The sequence below is a fragment of the Lactuca saligna genome, chromosome 5 (assembly GCF_052625555.1).
Source record: "Lactuca saligna cultivar CGN05327 chromosome 5, ASM5262555v1, whole genome shotgun sequence".
NCBI lineage: Eukaryota > Viridiplantae > Streptophyta > Magnoliopsida > Asterales > Asteraceae > Lactuca > Lactuca saligna.
In genome coordinates this window covers 147,215,385-147,228,469 of record NC_136421.1, presented here as the reverse complement: position 1 = coordinate 147,228,469, position 13,085 = coordinate 147,215,385, and the positions used below count along the sequence as shown (strand labels likewise).

Here is a 13,085-nt window from a genome sequence, read left to right as displayed (position 1 = left end):
CGATTTTTATAAAAGCATAATTCCATCAATATTCATAGAAACAACCCCTTTTTAATTGTTCAACAAGATATTACAAAATCCCAAGATCAAAATGTCAAGCTCCAAACGTGTGTGTACGGATCAAGCCGGCGCCTTCCCACGGTCGTCACTAGCACCTGAAACAAATAACATCAACACTGTAAGCACAAAGCTTAGTGAGTTTCCCAAAATACTACATATAACACATATTAGCCACTCGAGGCTATAACTCTGTGGGTCCGTGCACCCAAACTCTGCGAACCCTCAGGTTCCAACTCTGTGAACCTTCCGGTTCTAACTCTGTAAACATGCACAGCATCAAACATATAAAGTAATGCAGTACAACACATAACATACATAGCATACAATTACTCTATCACATAACTCTGGTTACCTACTCAAGGTAAAGTATAGTGAGAAGACCCACCTCGTGTGTCTCGGTAAACCGTAACCCTGAAATCGCTAAACACTCGATCTGCCGAGCTGAAGTCCCCCTATAGCACAATATATCTCTAATTAACACTTTCCCAACTAGGGTTGACCATACCATAACAGGACAATCTAGGTCAACGCTGGTCAACGGTCAACTTGACCGGACTCGGCGAGTGCACTATAGCGACTCGGCGAGTCTGAGCGAAATCACCAATTTCCCTGGAATCCTCTCTTGACACGTCGAGCATCCCTTCCCAACTCGACGAGCTCCACCTGGCACGAGTTGTGGGGCCACCACGACTCAACTCGCCGAGTCTCAAGAACGACTCGGCGAGTCCGGTTTGACTCGGTCCACCTGTCCATCCTGACTCCCCCTTGACCCACTGAGTTCACTCATCCCAACTCGGCGAGGCCACTCGCTGAGTGGTCATGCAACATTCAAGCTACTCGCCGAGTCTGTTCTTCGGACTCGGCGAGTCTGTGCCATGCACTGTCTCAAACTTGCTCTAAAGGCCAGATCCAGTTCACTAATCTATAGATCCAGTCCCCCCATGCTTATTTAGCACGTAAAGTCACAATCTTGATGCATAAATAACCTCTACATGATCACAAATGATGTTTTTGACTCTAATACTTCAACACAAGGCCAAGGACTCTATTTCCACCCATAAAGCTTGATGAGTGAGGCCCTCTGGACCTCTATGGATCCAGATCCATGGTCTCAACTCAAAGAGGGAACAAAAGGGCACCAAATCACCCCAAAAATGATCATATTAAGCCCTAACTTGCATCAAGTTCCACCAAACAGAAAATGGTCCGAAAATATTACCTCTAGAGTGATGATCCAAGCTCCAAATCCACGAAATAACAACCTCCTTTGCCTCCTCTTGCCTAGAGCCTCCTTCTTCTTGCTAAACAACACTCACAAGGTCAAGATTTGCTCTCAATCCTTCACCAAACGCTCAAGAACTCTAGGGACACACTTTGGGGGTTGGATGAGCGCAAATGACGACCATAAGGCCCCTTAAATAGGCCACAAACCCGGGGATTTAGGGTTCCATAACACAGCGCAGACTCGCCGAGTCCATACCCTGGACTCGCCAAGTCCAAGCGCGCACCTTCGCTCAATCCCGCGTCCCTACTCGGCGAGTCTGAGCCCCAACTCACCGAGTCCCTCTTTCAAAATAACACAATTAAACTTACATTATACCTGGTAAAATCCGGATGTTACAAAAATTGTGTTTTCTTAGACCTTCTTGTAAAAGCGTGGTGTTTTCTCAAACCGTAATGAGAAAACAACATATTTTGCTGTGAAAAAATGGTGTTTTCTTAGGCCTTAGCCTTAATGAGAAACACCATATATTAGATAGTTTGGATATCCTTAATATTTGCTTATATTAGAGGGTTCTTAGTGTAATTATGTTTATCATATAATCTCTTGTATTCATCGGTTTACACATGATATACAATTTACCAAGTTTGTCTTGGTATTAAAGCAAGGTTATCCCACTAACCCTAATTGCCGACTACTTAACTTTTTTTCCCAGCTTCCTTCTCATGCTATACAATGGCCAACACTGTTATCTCTTTCTCTACAAAATAAAAGACAATTCATAACTCACACAAATTTGGCTTTAACCTTTCTCCTATAAATTATGGGTATTGGAAAACTATGCTCCAACCCTTCTCGGTTACAAATGGGTTATTTGGTTATGTTGATGGGTCTATTCCATGTCCTTCGGCTACTGTTACAACCTTATCCTCCAGCAAGGAAGGCGAAGCTCCGAAAACTAAACAACAACCTAACTGTAACATCCATAAAATTCGTGAAAATTTATAAACTTTTAAACATTCCAAAAACATCCATTGTTTACAAATTGTTTTCAAAATAATCCAATATCAGAGTTTCCCAGAAAATCATAAGTCCAAAATGCAAGGATGTGTACGGTCATGCCTTTGCCTTGCCAAAACATCTGGAGCACCTAAAACAATAAACTGAAACTGTAAGCACGAAGCTTAGTGAGTTCCCCCAAAATACCAACGCCATACAATAATATCCATGTCATAGCAAGTAAACAAACAACATGCATAATGAGCCATTAGCGTGACTGGACCGCCTCGTAGGGCCATCAACCTATCTGGATCGCTCTCTGATTCATCGGCACGTTTGGACCACCTCGCGGGCCTTCAGCCTATCTGGACCGCTCGCCGGGCATCCGGTCTGACTAGTATGACCTTACCGGGTTTGCAGTCTCTCCGGTACGCCCTGGGTTTGTTGGCCTTCAGCATAAAGCAAGTCCGCCTCAACCCATCCAAAATCACACAATCAACACATAAATATCAAATGTTAGCATATACAACAGTCAGATCGATCTAACAGATCACTAATCATAACATCATCCTATATACCAGGATACCGACCAAACATGTCACTAACATAACATCATCCTATATACCAAGATACCGACCTAACATGTCACTAAGCATATCAACATGCAATAAACTTGGATACAAATATGAAAAGGGCTGACATTGATGCCATCGACCTTGTTAGTATAGTGAGGACAACTCACCTCACACTGTTGAGGTACTGCAGATAAACTCTAGCTGCTGGATGACAAATTCCCAAACTGTCAACGTCAAAACGACACCTAATTAATAATTGGGTTCCAACACATAACCATATGTCCATGCTTGGGGTAAAAGACTACTTTACCCCAACCTAGCTTGATTCAAGCCCAAGGCCTAAGCTCAGACTCGAAAGGCCTAAAAATGTCAAACAATGGACCAAAGCCCAACATATGGCCCAATTTTTACAAATTGGGCCCAAACCCATCACATGGTCTTACCTTAAGGCCCAACCATTTATTCTAGTCCAAACACTTGGCATTCCAATGGTCTAATATCTCATAATCACCAAGGCCCAGTTATGGCCCACCTATGGCCCAATTTTCCAAATTGGTCCCAAGCCTTTCCAATGGGCTTTATCCTAAAGCTCAATCCAAATATTCTAGTCCATATACTTGTTCTTAGATGGCCCATCAATAGCCTAATCACTAAAGCCCAACAAAGGACCAACTTAAGGCCAAGCAAAATTAGGGTTTTCACATAAAATGACAATTAGGGTTAAGTGTTCTTACTTAATCCATTAAGTCCATCATCTTACTAGGTAAATCAAACGGTTTGATCAGCTGCAATTCATAATTAAATTCCAATGGCCCAAAACACGGGTCCCGATAAGTCCAAACCAACAAATCCAAAATTAGGGTTTTCTAAACCCTAATTAAGGTTTCTAACCCAATCGCGTGCCTATTAGTCAAATGGTTAGGTTTTTAGGTCAATTAGGGTTTACTAAGTCGAGCATCACCCACTACCACCTCAGGTAGTGGTGGTCAATGACGGCTCATGGCGGCAGCCACCACCTTGTAGTGGTGGTTATGATTCTAACCCAAAACCTATCCAAGCATCTAAAAAACAAATTTAACCGTGCACAAATGTACACCGCCACCCAACACAAGGGCTGGTGGCGACAGAAGGTGGCAGCCACCACCTCACGGTGGTGGTGGTGGGTTTTCTTCAGGTTTTCCATCCAAATAATGTACGTACAACATATTATCAAAAGAATACATGCATAATAAAACACACACACACACACAACCACCCTTGTGGTGGCAGGCGGTGGTTAGAGGTGCTAGCCACCACCTCTCGGTGGTGGTAGAGGCTTTTCTCATGAAATCCAGCCAAGAAAAACACACAACATGCGCATTAGTAGCAGAATCGCACACCCACACGCCTTTGCTTGGAAATCTGAACGCAACCACCCACTAGGTGGTGCACGGTGACGGCAGCAGTAGCACTAGCAACAACAACGACAGTTAATGGCGGCGGCTAATGGAAAGAAGAGAAGAAAGATGGTGGCAGTGAATGCTCATGGTGGCCACTCGATCTCGCGGTAATGCAGGATGGTCCCGGTTGTTGGTTTGTGACCTCAACAATGGAGGTAGCGGTAAAAACACTCGTAACTTCGTTTCCCTACAATATTCGCTATCACCGATGTGTGAGGCTAGCTTCGTCGGTAGTAATGGTCCGCGGGTGACCTTGGTTGATCGGAGCCGCAAGATGAGAAAGGGAGGTGGCAGCTGGACGATGGAAAAGGAAGTTGGCGGCTGGAGGTTGAGATTAGGTTTAAGGTTAGGGACGTATGGTGATAGGTTATAAGTCCCGTTCCATTCAAACTTTTGTCCATATTGCCACTTTAAGTCCTTCATTCTCCTTTTTCTTTCAAATTAAATCCAAATCTAACCAAATGGGCCCTCTTCTACAAAACCTTTTCAACTTAGGTCTAGAATTTACCCTTTAGCCCCTGCTTCCATAAATCCTTTCATATTAAGTCTAAATGATACCAAACACCCCCTGACATATGAAAATATTTACAAAATAAATCTCGGAATTACACTTTAACCTTCGAAACTCCAATTATATCATTTGGCTCTCCGAAACCATCACCCCGCTAAATATTATGGATTTTAGAGCTACTATTAATTTATTAATTTTTTATCCATTTATTTATTTAATAAACGAGATGTTACACTAACACTAATTATGTCGCATGGGTCTCTAATGACACCCACATCATAATGTTAATTATGTCTCCTATATCTGAAGCATCCTTCAAACATGTTCAAGGAGTCACCTCCCGTGATCTATGGACCTCCCTTCAACGTGCTTATGTACTCCACACATCATCCCGTGAATATACACTCAAAACTCAATTGTTAAAAATTAAGATGAAGGCTAATGAGACTGCTTCCACCTATCTTACTAGAGCACAAGAATACTCAAATGCTTTGGCTAATATTGGAGAACCAATCTAGGAAAAAGACCTCATCATGCTAGTGATATTCAGTATCTGTGAAGAATACAATGGTTTGAAATCTATTTTTCTTGCCCAACAATTTCCTACTGTTTTTTCAGAGTTACATGGTTTGCTATCAGACCATGGCTACATGATCAAGAAGACACCTACAAATGTCTCTATATCACTAATCGTAGTTCTATTCGTATTTTTTGTGAAAACTTGTTTGCTCTGATGTTTTTTTGACTATTTGTTTTATTTGATGTTTTATTTTATTCATTTTTTCGTATCATTCTAAGCACAATGTATGATCTTGGAATCAATGGGAGGTAAAGTGTTTAGGTCTTAATCTAGGGTTTCAGTTAGGTGTCACTTAGAAGACATGTGATGTAATTTGGTGTCTTGTTATTTTGTCCAAAAGGTGAACCCTCTCTTTATTTTCGCGCAATGAGGAGCCATAGTGATCGACCGGAAACCTATTGTATGAACTTGGAAATAAAACATTCAAATATGAACTTTGAAACCAGATCTGTATTTAGGATTAAGTTTCTCATCTAAGTGTTTGAGAATGGATATATATAATTTTAATTTGAATTTTCAAAAAACTAAAGTTCAAGAAATGAAAAATTAGGTTCTTATTTCGGAAAAAAAAAATATGGGCATCTTCATTTTCACAAGACCCCTTGTGGAAATACAAAAACCTTGTGAAAATGGCTAAATACTACATTTTTTGTTTTCGTAGGGAATTTTTTATATTTTCTCTAGTTCCTATGAAAATGGTGGCTATTTGAGTTATTTATTTATTTTTTTAGCTAAATCTTAGAACAAGTTTAAAGATCTGTATAAATTCGTATTTATCTCTAAATGTTAGTATATTCTATTCGATTAATTAACTGATTAAATATTTTTCAATAAGTTCTACTTTTGGAGTAAAGTGCCCTTCTAAAAAAATACTATATAATTTAAATACGAACTCTTCATTATGTATAAGCATTTCAACAATGCAATTTTTCCGAAAATGATAGTCGGTGTGGTCACATGAAATGTTATTGTTAAACCTCACAAGTGATGATTAGTTTCAGAGAATAATTAACTGGAACACAAAAAGGAAATATGAATGGGAAAAAAAGCAAATAATGGGTGTCAACTTTCTTTCATCTCTGTCAATTTTAGCACCTGCAATGCATGTGCTCTCGCACACCCCACAACAACAAGGCGTGCAATCACATCTTACAGAATAATTCACAGGCTTGTTTGTCAAAGTTGTGGGTTCCAAGCAAACTACTACCCACACATACACACCTGTTCTAAACTAACCTCACCCTTCTTTTTTTAGATCAGCTTTCTTCATGTGAATCTACTGCTATTTGATGCATTTACATATTGGTATGGTGAGTGAATTCTAAGCAAAGCTTCAAAATCAACCAATTTGAGCAACCCATTCTGTAGTTCTGTTAAAAATATAAACGTTCTTGTTGCTTCCAATTCAATTTTGCTAGCTTTTCGGTTGTGGGTTTTGTGTGAATTAAGTTTAGTTTGGAATTTCCCATCCCAATTTAGTAAAACTTATATAAAATCTTACGGATTTCCCGATTTTGTCAATCCACAAACCCTAATCTTGTTCTCGCTACTGTTTCACATTCATCTCGATATTTGGCTTGAAGAGGTTTCGGATTGTGGGTTTTGATTGTAATCTGGTATTGTGTACTGGGTGCCAATCGTTAAGTGAGAAAGTTTGGTTTTGAATGATTAGGATTGGTGAAATTGTTGATGAAGTGTGAGGGTGAGTGTGGTGGTATATTAGTGTTTGGTTTTCAATCTGTCACCGGAAAAGATGGATCGCCGGAGCTGGTTATGGCGGAGAAGGTCGTCAGAGAAAAGCCCGGGAGAAACTGAAAGCTCTGGAGGATCTGTTTCATCTCATTCTGAGCGATTTTCCGATGATCAGGTATTTTCAACTCATGAATCGTGTCCTCATTTTCATCTCATGAACACAATTGTTGCAAGTAATCTGTACAAGTATTGTAGATGATGACTTCGATCCTCATCTATTTTACAATCCTTCATGTTATAGTTAAACATTTTACAGTCAAACACATTACATATAAATCCGAAATTACAATGAAATACACTTGAAATTAAGATAACTACATCGGAATACAAGAAAAGCTGAAGATTTGAACAATTTGAGGAAGAATGTAAAACTGTTTGTAATTGCGAATCGAGTTTGAATTTGGAAAGCAATATGTTCGTGTTTGACTTTCAAAGTCAAAATCGTGTTAATTTTTGCAACATAAGTAAGATAATGCGTTTATTCTTTGTTCTTAGACAATTCAAGATTAATTAATGACTCAAAAATCTTGTTGAAATAGACCAATTATGATATCTTAGTTTTGTTATATTTTTCTTCCTTGAATTCTGCTTTGTCAAGTATTGGTTAAAATCTTATACTTTTCTGTTTTTAAATCTTCAAAAGATATATTCAAATCAAAGTTCCTTGTCACCTGAAGTCACATCAAAGTCTGAAATACCACAGGAAGAACTTGAGGGTGGTGTCAAGACTTTATCCCAGAAATTATCAGCAGCTCTTGTGAATATCAGTATCAAGGAAGACTTGGTCAAACAGCACTCAAAAGTAGCAGAGGAAGCAGTTGAAGGTATCTAAAACTATTACCTACTTTATACGTTCCAAAAACACCATTTGACCATTATGCTCTGCTCTCTTTTGTGCATAATGACATGAATTTCCTCATCATTCTCATCATCAAGAGTTTGTCATACGTTAAGGTCAACGACCTAATTTTGGAACTTTGAACTTGAAATGGAATTTATTACTCATATTGACACCATAAGATTTCCCATTTTTTTGTGTATGTTACAAAGTTTATGGTAGCTATCTGATTTTTTTCGAAAAGTTGAAGAATTATTTTCCAATTTCAAGTTGTAAGTTAGTTCTTTTGATCTCAAAAGTCAAACTATACGTCTCTTTTGTTTTGTGCAAATTGCTAATATAGAAGCTGAATTCACTTTAGAAGTGGGTTTTCAATTTTTTTTTTTCCTGATTTCTTATAAGATTTAAGGTAGGCTAGGTAGCTATCAATATTTCTTGAAAAGTTTGAAGCTTTAACTCCAAATTTGAAGCTGACAATCACTTCTTTTGATCTTGAAAATCAAAATGTACCTCTTGTTGTTGTTCAAGATGAACAAATAGCTGACTAGAAGTCTATATAACTTAAGATTACAGTTTGGGAGGCTTTAGACCTTACCCATTTGACCATTTTTTTTGTTGTTTTTTTTACATGTTTTCTTTGTCTTGTTCATTTGACTAGTTGGAGATAAAATATAGGGATAAATGTAAGAAACAACAATGTACTTTCATTATTTGTGTATTATAGCATTCTACTTTCATTTCTGCTATTACAACATTGTAGCTTCATTTTTTTTTGTAGTCAAGACATTATACTTTTAAAGTCAACCCACTTATAGCGTTATACTTCCATTTTTTTTTCTTATTATGAGATTAAACTTTGAAAAATTCACCCTATCCTAATAGTGAAAATTATTTTGTATCTGGATGACATTTCTGTAATTTGGTTGATTTTTAAACTACAATGTTGTAATAAGAACAAACGAAAATGGTATGCTATAAATCTATAATACACTATTTCTTGCATTTAACCCTAAAATACAACCCAAATCGACAAATTTTTAAGCAAATCTGTTGAAATAGCAGCCTCTACTTAAAAATATTACGATTGATCTTTATCTTTATTTAACCTTTTTTTTTTTTTTTTTCCAAATATAGGATGGGAGAAAGCCGAGAATGAAGCGTTAGGTTTGAGGCAACAAATCGAGGTTTTAACCCTTAGAAACTCAACCCTAGAAGATCGAGTTTGTCAGCTTGATGGAGCCCTAAAAGAATGTTTAAGACAACTCCGACAAACAAGAGAAGAAAAAGATCAAAAAATAACTGAAATTATTGAAAAGAAAACTTCAGAATGGCAATTAACAAAATCCCAACTCGAAAACCAGCTTGCCGAATTCCGATCCATCAAAAAAGCCGACCCTTTTTTGATCCAAAAACTCGAGAAAGAAAACTCGGCTATGAAACTTGAGCTTGCTTCCATGGCAGAAGAGCTTGAAATTAGGTTAATCGAGAGGGAATTGAGCAATCAAGCTGCGGAATCAGCTAGTAAGTTGCATTTAGAAAGTGTAAGGAAAGTGACTAAACTGGAATCGGAATGCCGTAAGCTAAATGCTGCCCTTCGGAAAGCATTAGTGGCAAATGATCGCAGCCTATCGGTTGTTGATAATGACCGAAATGCCCCTTCGATAGAGATTAATCTCATGGACGACTTTCTTGAAATGGAGAAACTCGTGGGGTTACCTAAGGTTGATCCGAGGGATTCGGTACAAACGATTGATCAAACGTCTGAAATCAAAGAGATTTTGAAAAGGGTAGAAATGGAAAAAAAGAACCTCGAGATCAAGTTGAAGGAGCGTGAAAAGGATCTTGAGAAATCAAGAAATCAGCTTAAAGAGGCTGAATTGAAGTTAAGGGAGATGGAAGCTTCGTTGGTTTCTTCAAATGATGCAAGAGAAACAACTGAGAAAGAACTGGAATCAACGAAAGGAATAGTCGAGGTGTTACACGAGAGGGTAAAAAGATCGGAATCGGAGGTGGTGGAGTTGAAAAGTCAAATGGAATCACGAATCGGGGATGCGTATACCAAGAAAAACGAGGCGGAATCAAAGTTTAAAAAGTTAGAAGCAGAGTTGGAATCGTTGATTCCGAAGGTCGAGTCGTTTGAAACAAAGGTCGAAAAGGAACGTGCTTTATCAGGGAAGATGGAAGCCAAATGTCGGCAGCTAGAAATGGAGATATCAAGATTACAACTTGAAAATGAGTACACAGGAAACATACGTACCTTGGAATTGGAATCAGAGGTGGCGGAATTGAAAAGTCAACTAGATAACGTACGCTGCGAACGAAGAGAAGCCGAATCACGAATCGAGGATGCATACACGAAGAAAAACAAGGCGGAATCACAGATTGAAACATTAAAAGCGGAATTGGAATCATTGATTACGAAGGTTGGTTCTTTGGAAGCGGAAGTCGGAAAGGAGCGTGCTTTATCAGGGAAGATGGAAACCAAATGTTGGGAATTAGAAGGGGAGATTTTGAGATTACAACACCAGAATCAGTACCCAAAAGTAGCAATCCAAAACACAGAGCTTCGGGTAAAACAGGTCAGTTATTTTTTTATTTTTTTATTTTTTTTAAATAACTTCAAATTATATGAACACTAAAACCTTTCTCTTACTTTGTTTGTTATGCGTTGTGTAGGATACTGAATTAGCAATGGCTGGTACTAAATTTGCGGAATGTCAGAAGACAATTGCTTCTCTTAGTCATCAACTAAAAACTCTCGCAACACTTGAAGACTTCTTGATTATTTAAACATCGAAAAGATTTCAAGCCTTCAACACTTGTAAACTTTGCTTCTATGGTGTAAAGATGTTTTGGTTATTCTTTATATACAAAAGAACGAATATTATATGTAGATGCACTTGGACAACATTCGTGGGTATACATAAATCTTCCAAAAATTTGTTCATATTGTTGTATTTAGATGATGTTTCATAATGGATTGCGGATTCTTTGATTGTTATTTCTTGATGTTTATTTCTCTTGATGGCGTATGAATCATTTATGGGGAATTTCGTATATGTCATTTTTTACTATCAAAATATCATATTTGTTAAACGTAATTTCTAAATATTATATTTATCATTTATAAACATTAAAAATATTATATTTGTCAAAGTTCTTTTTTTTTTCTTTTTGAAATATTTTATAATCATTTGTATACATCAAAATCATTATAATATAAAACAAAATTAAATTGACTAAGTATAGCTTATGTTTAAGTTCAATATGGTTATTATGAACTTTTATATATATATATATATATATATATATATATATATATATATATATAGTGTTATTATAATATCTTTTAACTACTTGCGGTTAGGGGAATTTTGTTTGATGGGCCGTATAGGTTGTTGGGTTTCAGAACGGCTTAAATGCTAAAATGGTTGTGCCCTCCGGTGTTTCATATTTGGCCCATGTCTGTACATAGTGGATGAAAAGTATTGTTTAACATTTATAAAAATATTGCTCGTAAATAGTCGGGATAAATATTAGATAAAATCTAGAGGTAATGATACTAGGTTTCGTCGAAGGAAAATAGAATTGTTATAAGCGAAGCGCTGTCTGAGTTTGGAATCATCATTTTAACAAGTGAGTGAATAGTTACTTTCATCTTACATATAAATATGAAGTATTTAATATAAATTACGAGCTATGTGTGCATATTATTTATGTTCCTGATAGCTATGCTAGATGAATGATATACATGTTTTAAATGATTTTGAACTATATATATATATATATATATATATATATATATATATATATATATATATATATATATATATATTATGTACGAATATGTTGGGTAGAACATGGGTAGATCAATGATGAGGGATGAAAGATGATATAGATGAATATTGACGACTATGCCACAACTTGTAGATGTTTTTGAACTACAATGTACTCTAAACATCCTAGCAGTTGTGCCTAAAGGATAATATCGGCAGTTGCTCCTAATAGAGAACATCATAATCCTGACAGCTACGCCTAAATGATAATATCGACAACTACGCCTAATAGAGAACATCATAATCCTGGCAGCTAAAATGATAATATTGGTAGTTTTTCCTAATAGATAAAATTGGCAGTTGTGTCATTGGCAACGATGGACTTCGTGCTTATTCCTTAGGATAATCCTTAGGAATGAATGAATGAAAGATAGCTGATTCTTAGGGTAGATCCTTCAAAAAAAAAAAAAAAGAAGATAATGGGGATGGATAAATGGGTTGAATTTTTGATGATTAATATAATAAGTATATTATTATGGGTTGAAAACCCTATGTATTCACCAGGTTTCCCAACATGGCCCACTTTGTTTACTTTTATCACATGTATCGATACGAAACTACATTACATTGAGAGATTAAAGGAGATGTAAATCACAATGTAAACGAATGTAATGTCTGTTTATGCTTATGTTTCTGTATGGACGATGACATCCCAAAGTTTTAATATAAACAAAATACATTTCTTCGAAAATGCTTTAATAATATATTTAACATGTTTTGTGGGAACAAACTCCTTAATATTATTCTTTAGAAAAGGATACTCTGATTTTAAAATAAGCATAAATCAAAATTTAAAATGACCGTGAATTTGGGGATGTCACATGGTCCCTATCCCATGACGACCATTAAGCACCTACCAAGCTAAGGGTGTATGATCCAACACCTTACTGAATGTAAGAAAAAGATACCTATCTATGAAGTGGCCCTGCTGGCTATAATGGAAATAGATTCGTGCACCCTGCCTGCAATCTTTGCCCAAATAGCCCTCCCTACAACACCTGTGTCACACAAAAGATCCGCTTGTCCTACAAAATGATACCGCGGGCTTGAACCGCTTCTCCGCCGGATGCGACTACAATGGGGCCTGCCATCACTCCCCCGCTTGGAGCTCCATCTCAATCTCCCGCCGCCTAGCGGCCTCCTGAAAATCCACCAGTGAACCATAACATTGAGTAGACACAAATTGTCGATCAATATCCAACTTAAGCATTTGTAAATACTAGGTCATCTTAGCTTGCCCAGAAGCAGTAAACTCAGGGCAAAACATAGCTCT

General features: G+C 37.3%; 1 protein-coding gene across 2 annotated transcripts; it reads left to right on the top strand.

The window, feature by feature from the left end:
* Positions 1–6,467: 6,467 nt before the first annotated feature.
* LOC145048972 (filament-like protein (DUF869)) lies at positions 6,468–10,977 on the top strand. Of its 2 annotated transcripts, XM_078997639.1 has the most exons (5): positions 6,472–6,696; positions 7,059–7,253; positions 7,782–7,962; positions 9,111–10,555; positions 10,653–10,977. In XM_078997639.1, exons 2-5 carry the CDS (start codon positions 7,140–7,142, stop codon positions 10,764–10,766), a joined length of 1,854 nt encoding a protein of 617 aa, XP_078853765.1. In that variant the 5' UTR covers positions 6,472–6,696; positions 7,059–7,139; the 3' UTR covers positions 10,767–10,977. The 2 variants fall into 2 exon arrangements, with proteins under 2 accessions (XP_078853766.1, XP_078853765.1); XM_078997640.1 differs by having other exon boundaries at positions 6,468–7,253; positions 7,842–7,962.
* Positions 10,978–13,085: the final 2,108 nt, after the last annotated feature.